Source organism: Pipistrellus hanaki, assembly GCF_964339955.1.
Source record: "Pipistrellus hanaki genome assembly, chromosome: 6".
Classification (NCBI taxonomy): domain Eukaryota; kingdom Metazoa; phylum Chordata; class Mammalia; order Chiroptera; family Vespertilionidae; genus Pipistrellus; species Pipistrellus hanaki.
In genome coordinates, this window is record NC_140508.1 from 58,143,441 (window position 1) to 58,156,585 (window position 13,145).

Sequence of the window (13,145 nt, forward strand, 5' to 3'; positions counted from 1 at the left end):
TAATAATATAAAAATGGTATTCTTAAATATAATTAAGTCCCAGCTAGACTTAAGAAAATTTTTTTCATATTTTGCCATATGACCGAGACAAATTTCAGGTAACTCAGTAGCTATGCCATCATAAAATCTACTCTCTATTTCCTACATTCCTGGTGAGGTAATCTCTTGATATTAACTAACGATTTCGGTTTCAACTTCTTATGTTTTAAAGATAATTTCCTATGATCCAACTAATATGAAGACTAACTGAAGAATTACTACCTTAAAACCTCAGAATCTTGTCACTATAAGTAAACAGTTTTAGATTTGGGGACTATAAACATTTTCCAAATAATTTTATAAGGATAACATAAAATATTTCCATTAGTGGTTGACCTATCTCTTTTTTTATTTTGCTTTTAAAGTTTCCAGATATAATGCTAATAGTGGAAGATTCCCAGGGAAGTGTTGACATTGGTAAGTTTTAACACTTTTCATGGCTCAGCATGCAGGTATAATAATAAAATACACCTTGTACCTTTTATATGAAAAATAAATTGATAACATGAAGCAGAGGACTATGAAAAAGTCTTAAGGTCCCTCTAAATATGACTTTAAGCTAATGATATAAGCAAATTCCATGTAATTCAGATGTACCAGGCCTCTAGTTTATTCTATGATTGCATTAAATTGGAAAATTTATAATTTCTTATTTTAAAATACTCTTGAATAATCTTGAGAACTATTTAGTTGTATTAAATTAAAAGTCTAATTACTTTATGGGCTCTACACTCATTACACCAGTAGATAAAAGCCAACCATGCACTAAATTACAAACCCAGGTGTGTACAGGCTCCACAAACATAAATCTGTCTGGTTAATAGTTTAATACAACTAAGTTCTCAAGATTATTCAAGAGTATTTTAAAATAAGAAATTATAAAATTTCCAATTTAATGCAATCGTATAATAAACTAGAGGCCCACTGCATAAAAATTCATGCACTAAGGGAGGGTCCCTCAGTTCAGCCTGCCTGCTCTCAAAGTCTAGGAGCCCTTAGGGGTGGGAGGCGACCCTTTGATCCGGGGTAGGCAACACCTCCATCGCTCATCTGCTTGCTTCCATTGCTGTCAGTGCAAGCCTCAGCTGGCCCTGGTTACCCAAGCCCTGGGTGGCCCTGGGTGCCTGGGAGTCTGAGGGACTGGGGGACACCAGAATCAGGCTCACGGAATGGTGGGGCTGAGGGGACTGGGCATCGCCATTTTGTGGCTGTGGGTGCTGCCATCTTTGAGGGTGTGGCAGTTAATTAGCATATTCCCTCCTTATTGGCTATGGGTACCACATTTGCAAGGGTGTGACAGTCATTTAGCATATTCTATTTTTATAAGATAGGATACTATGGAGTAGTTTCCCTCCTTTACCTAAAATGTCTCTTAAATTATTTTTAATCATAGCAAGAGATTGAAGCTTTCTGAGTCAATTCCCTATTCTGAAAAACCTTCCACAGATGTGAGGTTTACACAGAAGATTCAGCAAACACTGCATATAAAACCTCTCTGGCTGGCTCTAAACTTACTACCAAACAGTGGGAGTCGGTTCCAAAGTGGGATGCAGAGAAGCTGAGGATGTGCTTCACATCTGGGACCATTCCACAAAGGGACCTTCTCACACTCAGAGCCCAATGACTATGCCAGAATAGCTTTACTGGATTCCTGTTCTAATGTCTTCTTTTGTGAAAAGGAATTAACCATTTCCCTTGTAGGTCATGGAAAATAAACTCTTAACATGTGTTTATGTTTATCTAAATATATGTACATGAGTGTAGGTATGCCTGATTTTTTTTTAAGGGCTGTCAAGTACCAGGTTGGTTATATAAAAAGCATAAGCATCCAACGATATATATTTTTACTCTAAGTTTTGAAGCATGAGCAGTAAGAATGGCTATATCAGTTAAGGCTGAATCCCATCCAATTTGGCTGTGTGGGTGGATGACAGAGTATCTCAATTTTGCTTGTCTTCCCACCGGGGTCAGGCAGAGGGAAATATGGGCTTAGCACCAAAGATTCAACTACGAACAGTTATAATTTAGCAAATCTTTTCATCAGATGTCTGCTCTCACTCCGTTGCCTGTGGTTTGCCATTTGTGGATGATTATAAGGTCACCAAATGTAAGCATGCTCTTCTCTGGGGAATTTAAGAGAAGCACAACTCTCCCAAGAAGCCTGCCTTTTTACAGCCAACTTCCAAGTACCTGGTGATATCTTCAGAGAGCTGGGCGGGGTCTGGTGGGTAAAATTTCACATTAAATGAAAACTGCCAAGCACCATCTGCAGAAATGAGAGAAACATTAGAATAAAACCTTAGAAAACCCCTTATACTTATCATAGAGCGACCTGGACTCCAGGTTCTAACACACAGGCACATTTTGATCATCCATGGAAAACAGGAAAGTCTCTGCTAAATGAAATCCACAGATAAGTCTGAAACTTCATCCAGTTTCTAATCTTCTCACCAATCAAGTTACAGGCACTTCTAACTAGGGAGGAAATGGACTGCACTTCCTTTCTCAGGAACAAAGTTAAGCCTTCGGAAGAGGAGGAAAAAGTGAACATGATAATCCTCCATCAGACAAGTCTGGAATTGTGTAGATCTAATGCTCTGAAGTTCCGGATAGCTCACCTACCAACATTATAGACATAATCCCACTTCCTTTGTCCCTTCTGTTTTGTTATTACAGGTCAAATACCATTATAGCACACACATGTCAAGGGATTATTCAAGATATTTTTTGTTTAATGGGGGAGGTTTGTTGTAATGAATATTTAAGAAGGGAGCTGCTCCATGGCTGTGGAAAATATATTTTCTTACTCAGGGAACTTTTTGATTAAAGAGATACTTGAGTGTATTTACCATGCATCACCAATTTCCACACCTCCTTCTTAGCCCATGGCTTCACACACTGCTGTTCTTTATCCTGCGGTATCTGTGGACTGCCTCCCCAGGTGTCCCCTCACAGGTACTTACTCTTCTGTGCAGCCCGCACGTACATTGGGAACATTATTAAGCCTTCCTAAGCTCTCCATTTAGTAATAGTATCTCTAAAGTATGGTTTATCATTATAAGGGTGAAAACCCAACCTTTTCTTCTTTCTTATATTTTATCTTATGTGGCCGCTCCTTTAACTTATATTTATCCCGTTCTTTTATTCCGGTCTTTGAGTGCAGTGACTCACTGAGGTCTGGGTGCTCCTTCGCTGGGACACTGAACACATTTGTTCCCTCCACCCAGGAACCACACCAGAAGTGCTCGGTGCAGGGTCTCTTGTCTTCTCAATGCACTGCTGAAAAATTCCCTCAAGACTCCAGGCTTCGGTACTGGGAGGCTTTCATCTACGCCTCAGATAGCCATAGTCTTCCTTTCACTGTCTGTGACCTCCCAATTCAACTCTTAAGTGTCAGTACTCTCCTGCGACTTCCAACCGCTCCCTCTGCCCATTAAGAAACTTCTGGAAAATCCTTTTTTTTTTTTTTTTGTATGAGTCCTTCCCAAACATTTAGAAGGGACAATATTGCACATCCTAGCTTCTCTCTTTGTATTAGTCTCTTGTGTATGTGACAAATACTCAGCTGCCTAGGTTACCTACATCGGGTTCATTTATCCTAGTTTATTTGACAGACTACCACTCATGTCACACTTAAAGTTCCGCATGGCAGGGCTCTACCATGAAGTGTCTTATAAAGGACTTGGCATGAGAGCAAGTATAATTGGATGGCTGATATTATTTTTAAACCACTTAGAACATTACTGAAACATTGGCTATAAGAATTCTAAGCTATAAAATACCCGTCAATCAAATATACTTCTAGTCATTATTTTGCCACTGTTCTCAAAAGAAGACCTTTTGTTATTCTAAAAATAGTCTGACTTGGTTTTACCTTCCTATTGATTTCTATTCACTTTTTGCTCAAATAGGTCCCTTCCATGCCAGCTACTGGTGAGGTTCAGAGAAAGAGCTGGCTACTACCCTCCAACCATACCACCACCCAAGCAAGTGAATTTAAAACTAATGAATTAGTTATGGAAAATGGGCTTATTGCTTTTTTATAATTTTTAAAGTATGCCTTGAATTCAATGACTCGTTTATCAATGTGTGTAACTAAATAATCTCATAATAAATTCAGGGTAACATTCTAAGTTGGAAACTAAAACGTAATACAAATGTAAGAAAAATATTTAAATGCAAAAATCCTCAATGCAGGAATGCAAGTTTCACATTATTGTGGCCCTAAGAAGCATCTGAGCTGCTTATTAAAAATAATTTCTGCCAAGGCCAGGTGGCTCAATAGGTTGAGTGTCATCCTATACATCAAAAGGTGGCAGGCTGAACCCCAGTCAGGGCGCATATGGGAAGGCAACCCATAGATGTTTCTCTTTCACATCAGTGTCTCAATCTCAATATCTCTCCCCCCCTCCCTCCCTCTCTCTCTCTCTCTCTCTCTCTCTCTCTCTCTCTCTCTCTCTCTCTCTCTCTTTCTTCTAAAATCAATAAAAAAAAACATATTATTGGGTGAGGATTAAAAAAAAAAGTCAATTCCTAGGCTCCATCCAGAGAACTTTATTCCAGAGATTTGGAATATGGCCTAGAAACTTACGATTTTAATAAACCTATAAACCTCCTTGTGTTTTTAATACAGTGAGCATGGAGACCACACTGAAAAAATCACTAATTCTGAGGAATCCACTCTCCTAAGGTATAACCCAAATAACTACCAGGCTTCATAGGACATTATTTTCAATCAGTGAAAAAGTTTAAGAAAACTACCATTGACACTGGGAGGATATGACTGCAATGAACAGGCTTACTGCCTGTATCTGCTCAGATGATGGTCCTGGTTAGACACAGAAAAAGGAACAGCTTGAGTGCATTAAAATGATGCTCCTATATGCTGACATGAATTTTAAATAAAAAAATTTATAATAAATATAAAACTGTGAAATTGAAGAGCTCATCCTTATGAAAAAAATTAAATTTTAACCTTCTATGCCTGCCAAATCTTAAAATCTCTAAATATACTGCATTTATAGCATAAGTTACTATATATCGTATACTCTATATCATGACATTATTATATCATAATCATATCACAGAATGCAGTATATTTAAATGTTTTGATATCAGGTATGGACAAAAGATGACTAGAATTAGAATTTTTTCATACAAACTCTTTGTTTTCAGAATTTCCTATTTCTCATAAATTTGTAACTGAAAATCTGTACCAACTTGACTGCCATTCTCCTTTCTAGAGACATACCCTGGCCCACAGCAAAGGATGGAAACACCTTTTATCACTTGTATTAGGAATAGGAGGAGGTGATTCATTAAGAATAATGGTTTGATAACAACTTCCCTGCCTTGGGTGAATGTAAATTTTGTGGAAAAAGAGCATTTTAGTGTATTAAAACAATGAGGAATATAGATAAAAGTATAAATTTTTTTAAATTCCAACTTTTTCTTTCTCTTCCTTCCTTTATCTGCAATACTCGGTCCATGTTGCCGCTGCACCCACTGCCCAATCTGCACGATAAAAATACCCTTTAAATCCCATGTCCGACTGTCCCTTTGGCTTTCTCCCCTTAGAAAGGAAGACACAGAGTTAAGGGGAAAAATTCTATCTAACAAAGAAAAGAAAATTTATTGTTTATACAGCCTATCTTATAACAGTATTTTGACTTATTGTGGACATTTAATACATTTTCAAAGTGCTTTGAAACTATAAATCACCCAAATAAAAAATAGCATTTCATTAGTTAGGCCCTTAGGGGAATACAGAGGACTCTAGGCACATAAAATGTTAGAAGCTATGTCCAGCATATCTGCTTTGAAAAACTCCACAAAGGGTTTCTTAGAATATAATCATCTTAAATTTTTTATTCGGACTCTCTGGAATAAAAAGAGTGTTTTCACCTACTTACCATACTCATAGCTGTCCCTGTTTTCAATCCCTACTTGTCAAACTACTCATGATCAAGTTTCTGGTTAATGAACACATCCAATATCTCAAAAATGTGGTAAAGGTGTTATCGTTGTAATGAATAATCAGCAGACTCTTTAATATCTAGAAGTATAGTGGCTTTTTTCTTCTTTTGTGATATTTTCTAGTATTAAACCATTTCAAACTGCTCACTATTAATTACTTCTTATTAAAAGTTGGGGTACTTTAATATTTCACACATTCAAAGGCACCAACAGTAAGCTGTGGAAAACTGAAATGTGAATGTTCTTATTAATAAACTGGTCTTACATTTATACACTAAAATTGGTTGTTCAGGAAAATTAATCTAGATTTGACTGATAAAAATAATTGCTTTTAAACACTAAATAGTTATTTAAAATTATGAAGATTATCCAAGTTTATGGTAAAAGAGTGTTGAAAATAAAAAATAAAAATAGGTTAAAAATAAACATTTTAAAATTCCTCTTTCTCCACCCTCCAACACTGCAATGCCATTTCTGGAGGTATTTACTGTTAATATCTTTTGTGCTCTTCTGAAAATTTTCCACACCCCTTTATATACATAACTTTTAAAAAACAAATATGATCTGTCTCAAACAATAAAGAATTAAAAAATAATAAAAGTAAAAAAGAATAGTGTAATTTCCAAGAAGAATTTAAATATATTAGTCAATGATTTCATGTATTATATTATATTATAATATGTAATATAACATTATAATATTATATATAACACATTATAATATAATATTCACATATTATATATTTTATATTATAATAATATTTATTTTATATTATAATAAAAATATGATTAGTGTATTAACTTCTCACTAATGAAAGCTAAGACATATTTATTCTGCTTCATTCTATGTAGTAGCTGCTTAGTATTTAAAGGTATGGGTATTCCCTGAGTGACTTAATAATTTCTTTATAAATGGATAAATTATGTTGCTTCTAGTTTTTTGCTATTACAAATTATATACTAATGAACTTTCATACAATACATGCATTTCCTTCTCTTCTGCATGTGCTGAATAAATTTCTATAAGTAAAATTAGTGGGCTAACGGGTAAGTGCATTTTAAATTTTATAAAAACTTTCAAAAAGTGCCTTCTGAAAGGGTTGTACCAATTTATATTTCCACAAATTTGGTTACATAATGCCAGTGTAAGGTATTATTATTATCTTAAATATATTTTTATTGGTTTCAGGGAGAAAGGAAGAGCAAGAGAGAGAACATCAATGATGAGAAAGAATCACTGATTGGATGCCTCCTGCATGCCCCCTTACTAGGGATCGAGCTAGCAACCCAGGTATATGCCCTTGGCCACAGTGGAATCTGGGACCCTTCAGTCTGTAGGCTGACACTCTATCCACTGAGCCAAATGGGCTAGAACTCAAGGTATCATTAAACTTTGAAAATCTCCTGTTACTCTGAATAGGTGAACTATGCCTCATTGTAATTTTCATTTCATTATTAGTAATATTCAGCACATGTTTAATACTTATTAGCTACTTGTACTTCAGTTTTTTGAGTTGCTCATGCAATGGTTTTATCCACTAAGTAAAATGCATTTCTCAACTTGTCTTTAGGGACCAAGAAAAGAAGTTGTCACCACAGAGTAAACTTTAGTCTCATTTGTTATTCCATTTCTAAATCATCAAACGACTATTACTTTTAGCTACACTTTTAATAATAGAGTTTGGAACAGTTTAAATGATTAAATACCAATTGGAGCATCACTTGATTAAATCCCATTTCACATCTGTGTACAGGCAAGGGAATAAGTCAAAAGCCATAATTATTTTATTCCTGAGTTGTGATAATTAAAAATAAGATCTGAACTAGACTAACCTGCCTAAGATGAAAATTTGAGATTTTATTCTGTTTTTCAAAACACTGTATTCACATCAGCCATGCAAATAGACACTACCAATTCAGACAACCCCACTCTGAAAATATTCACATTTTCACATATAATAATCCAAAAGAACTTACTTCGAATCTGTTTTTTAATTTCCTTAGCAGGGTCCAACCAATTCTGAAAAGGAAACGATAGCTTGAATTTGAATCAGAGAAGAGTAAACATGATTCAATGTTGACCCGGCAGGGACACCCACTCCATATATTTGAGAGTGAGTGGCTGCTGGGAGGCCCTCCAAGCTGGGCCCTTCCCCCACAGCTGCTGCCCCTTTGCCAGGCCCTGCCAGGGTCCAGGCACTGGTCCAGGGGGGGAAAAATGTGGTGTCCACGATTCACTCTAACAAAATTATTTTCTTTTACAATCAATGACTTCAGGGACTCAAGCTAGTAGAGAAACAGAGTAGATAAAAACCCAAAACAAAAAACAGTGGATTTTATGTTCAAACAAATTACTAGAATAAACTAAAGATACATGTATTTTGATACAACGTTTTCCCAGCTATTCAGTCCCACACAGTGACTTCTGAGATTAAAAAATTCTCAGGCGCCTACTTAGAAAACTTCCCTAACAAATGAATGCTTGCTTGAGATTTAAGAGTTTCCTCATCAGAACACTCAGATCTTTAGAAGTGAAGTTAGACACTGCCCACTGAATCCAAGAGAGATGATTCACTGCACACCACCACAACATGTAACATCTCTGAACAAAATTTCTGTGACTCCGTTTTACACCAATATGATGGGAACAATTTCTTTTCCCTTATTGTTCAGGTAGTTGTGGGATTCATAAGGCAATCTCTGAAGAGACTGCATTATTCAGGTATAAGAGAGTAGAGTCTACAGAGGTATTGCATTAAACATTAAATACCTACTAACTATAGGAGACAAGTGTCAGGTCAGCCAACAACCCATCTCAATATTCTGATTTGGCAAGAATATGGAAAGCATAATAAGATGAAGTGAGGATAGGAGAGCAGCCTCGAGAACGGTTTCTATAGAAGTATCAATGTATTTGATATTCATTGGCTCAGAGCCACTGAAATATATCATCACACACAGAAAAAAGCAACATATAAAATGCTTTCCTGGAACCATAAACAACTGAAGAGAAACATAATCTTACTGTTTCCACAATATTTGAGATTAAAGGAAGCTGTTAATAATTTCCTCTATGAAGAAATAAGGGGATCAACAGCCTTTAGGGGCCCAGAGGAGTAAATGTGGGCGTTTGAGGAGAGGAGAAGTGGAGGAGAGTTACCAATTCAATTCTCCTTCCCACTCTGGCAGTAATGAGCAGCAGCTGGAGCCCTAGCATGCTGTCCTGCTTGGAGTTACTCACCTTCTGGTTTTCAGTATCTCGATATGTAAGCCCAAAGTAATCTTTTTCTAGCAAGTTCAGATGTTCACATACTTTGTCAAATAGCACTTGGCCTCTGGAGCGTTTCTATAGAAAACAAAGCATAAAGAGAAGTCAACACACTCAACGAAGTTCTCTCAATTGCCATGAATAAAAAGAGGCAACATTTAAAATCCTGCTTGCTGTAACTATACAGAAAGTGATGGATGGATGGTCAAGTGTGATCGCACTTCACCACCTCCTTTTCCACTAGTTCAAAGGCTCAATTAAGTAGACCTAAACCTGCAAATGCCTGTCCCTACAAAAAACAAGGAATCATTAGTGTCCCTGAGTAAGTACAGCTCACCTGCAGATAATGTCTAACAGAAGTAGCCGGGAATGGTGTGGTGCTTGGAGGCCCCAAATATCTTGTGAAATGTAAACATCCCAACAGGAAAAGAGAGTATTTAAGGACCAACAGAAGCCATGTTTCAGCCAACCCAAACTTAATTCCCATATTACCAGATTCTGAGCCTGAGAAGAACGAACTCTATTCCTTGTCTTAGCCCTCCCCTTAAAACTTTCTCTATCAATCCTTACTTAAAAACTATAGCCACGAATCACTTTCCAAAGCCCAGTAAACTACTTCATTAGTTTATTTATTTATTTATTTATTTTTTGCCACAAAACTCAGTTTTATATTACAGTATTCAATATTCTTCCAATTTGAGAAAAATTCTTCCTAGTCAACATAATAAAATGTCCATTAAATATATAATGATTTATCATTTATAAATAAAAAAATATAAATGTATATGTTATATTTTTGGCCATTAAGCTGTCATTTGGAGAAAGGGAAAAAAGTAGTCACCTGGGGGAGGAAATCCATCAGTTTAATTTACTGTGATACACAATTATTATATTCATTTAATCCTTCAAAGGTCTTTCAACATGGCCTTGGATTCTAAAATGATTTGGCAACAACTAAGCTAAACTATTTTTTGTGTGTGTAGTTCCAAGATTTCTCATCTGATACAGTAAGCATATTTGTCTTTAAGATTTAATGTGCCGATATTAACAAATATGAAAATTGATAAACAATGTACATGCCAAAATAATAAGTATTCAGAAGACCCCTAAATGGTGTGTATTACTATGTAACCATAATTATATTGGAAATTAATCACTCAGTCCCCTCAAACATGACTATTTGGGAAAAAGAATACATGTATGACAGAAAAGTAAAGCTTTAATTGTAGCTTGCTAAATAATCAATGATGTATTTGAAGAAAGTTTAATCGTGTATGAAAATAAATTATAAGTTAGCAAAACTACATAACATTGTTCAATGGACAGAAATAAGTGGGATAATGAAATGCTGCTCACCGGTTTTAATCTTGTTTATAGATAATAGCATATTATTTCTGAATAATGCTCAGCAATTTATAAAGTTTTTACAAAAAAAAATTGGTTCTTCCAATGCTTCTATTGGTATTATCTCCAGTTACACAGAAGTTCAGAGAAGTTAGATGAGAGAGGCAGTTTTAAGCAGGTAACTCTGGGTGTGAGTGTTCATTATGTCTCTTGCAGGGATGTGAACTCCTCTGTAAAATGTGTCTGATACCACCTACCACATACCAAGCACTCCACAAATGTCAGCTATTACAGTCCAAGTGACTGACAGGTGGCAGAACATGCAATGTAGAACTAGGCATTTCTGCTGTAGGAGCACATATACCACTTCCTACGGTGTCAATGCACTCTTTCTTTAGCTATCAATTTCCTGCTTACTACTTAATTTGCTTTAGCTAGACCACAATATTTACACATACAACATACAAATACACATCAGTGTCTGGCCAAGTACTTTCCCAATGAGTCAAAACAAACAAAGCAAACACAAATAAATGCACATTTCTCCTATTTCCTCTGACCCAGCAGACCACAGCCAGGCCCTCACTGGAAGACTTTTTTATTTTATTTTAATGTCATCAGCTGCCTTGGGCATTGTTTTCATTAGCTGTCTTCTGGCTGCTGTTTTTCCTTTTGTCTTACAGGCGACATTGATTAGATCAAGCACAGACCACTATTCTATGTGGCTCTTAGTTTTCTGGCTTCTCACAATTTGATTTCTATTAATGACTCATAGTTACCTCTTGACTAGAATAGATTTTGTCTTACTGAATATTTTAAACACTTTTCCTGAGCGCTGGAAGCTGCAGCCAGAGCTGTCAGAGGAAAGGCCTGGAAGGGTCTATCCCAGTGGTCTTCAAACTGCGGCTCCTGAGCCACATGCGGCTTTTGGCCCCATAAGTGTGGCTCTTCCACAAAATACCACGGCCTGGGCTTGTCTATTTTGAAGAAGTGGCGTTAGAAAAAGTTTAAGTTTAAAAAACTTGGCTCTCAAAAAGAAATTTCAATCGTTGTACTGTTGATATTTGGCTTGTTGACTAATGAATTTGCCGACCACTGGTCCTGATACACCAAGGTTGCTGGTTCCGTCTCCAGTGAGGGCACATACAAGAAGCAACCAACAAATACTTAAATAAATGGAATAACAAATCAATGTTTCTCTCTGTGTGTCTCTCTCCCCACTTCCTCTCTCTAAAATCAATAAATAAAAAAATAAAAAAAGATGTTCAAACATATGTTATTAGAAAAACTGCAATTAAAACAAGATACCCTTACACACCTATTAAGTGGCTAAAATTCAAAATACAAATACCAACAAATACAAAGTTGTGGAGGATCAGAAACTTTTATTCCTTGCTGGTGGAAATAAAAGTGGCTGATTGTACAGACACTTTGGAAGTCAGTTTAGGAGTTTCTTATGAAATTAAAAAACATGCCGAAACCGGTTTGGCTCAGTGGATAGAGCGTCGGACTGCGGACTGAAAGGTCCCGGGTTTGATTCCGGTCAAGGGCATGTACCTTGGTTGCGGGGACATCCCCACTAGGGGGTGTGCAAGAGGCAGCTGATCGATGATTCTCTCTCATCAATGTTTCTAGCTCTCTATCCCTCTCTCTTCCTCTCTGTAAAAAATCAATAAAATATATTAAAAAAAAAAGAAATTAAAAAACACACTCTTACTATATGATCTAACCATCAAGTTCTTTGATAATTACACGAAAGAGTTGAAAATTTATGTACATATATTAGAAAAAACCTGTACACAAATGTTTATAGTAATTTTATTCAACATTTTAAAACATGGAAGCAATTAAGATGTCCTTCATTAGGTGAATGGATAAGTAAATTGTGGTACAATCCAGACAATGGCATATTACCTAGCACAAAAATGAAATGAGCTATCAAGCCATGAAAAGACATGGAAGGACCTCAAATGCATATTACTAAATGAAAGATGCCGATATGAAGAAGCTAAAAATTGTACAATTCCAACTCTATGACATTCTGGAAAAGCAGAATTATGGAGACAAAAGAAAGATCAGTGGTTGTTAGGATTACATGGGGAAGAAGGGATGAACAGATGACACAGGGAGAATTTTTAGGGCAGTAAAACTACTTAGTATGGTACTATAATGTTGGATACATGTCATTATTTACTTGTCAAAATCCCCATAGAATATACCACACAAAGAGTGAACCCTAATATAAACTATGGATTTCAGTTAATAGTTTGTGCCAATATTGGTGCATCAACTGTACCAAATATAGCACCCTACAGCAAAATGTTAAAAATAGGGGAAGAGGGAAGAGGAAGAGGACAGTGTGAGGGTTTTATGAGAACTTTCTACTCAATTTTTCTGTAAACCTAAAATTGCTCAAAATGCCTATCAGTAAAAAAGTACATACTGACAAAAATAGTTAATGTCATCTTTTAAAATGTTAATAAAAATAATTTATCAAGTACTTTAAAAGATAAAATGAA

The 13,145-nt window shown here is 36.0% G+C and overlaps 1 protein-coding gene across 31 annotated transcripts in view; it reads right to left on the bottom strand.

Annotated features, from left to right (window-relative positions):
- EPB41L3 (erythrocyte membrane protein band 4.1 like 3) overlaps nt 1–13,145 on the bottom strand; it is a 197,957-nt gene that overhangs the window by 40,143 nt on the left and 144,669 nt on the right. For all 31 annotated transcript variants that reach the window (XM_084887207.1, XM_084887184.1, XM_084887213.1 and 28 more), the window contains 3 exons: nt 9,256–9,360; nt 7,992–8,034; nt 2,230–2,305 (listed from right to left, as the gene is read on the bottom strand). In XM_084887207.1, the coding sequence (XP_084743333.1) occupies nt 2,230–2,305; nt 7,992–8,034; nt 9,256–9,360 (224 nt within the window). The remainder of the gene's footprint in view (nt 1–2,229; nt 2,306–7,991; nt 8,035–9,255; nt 9,361–13,145) is intronic.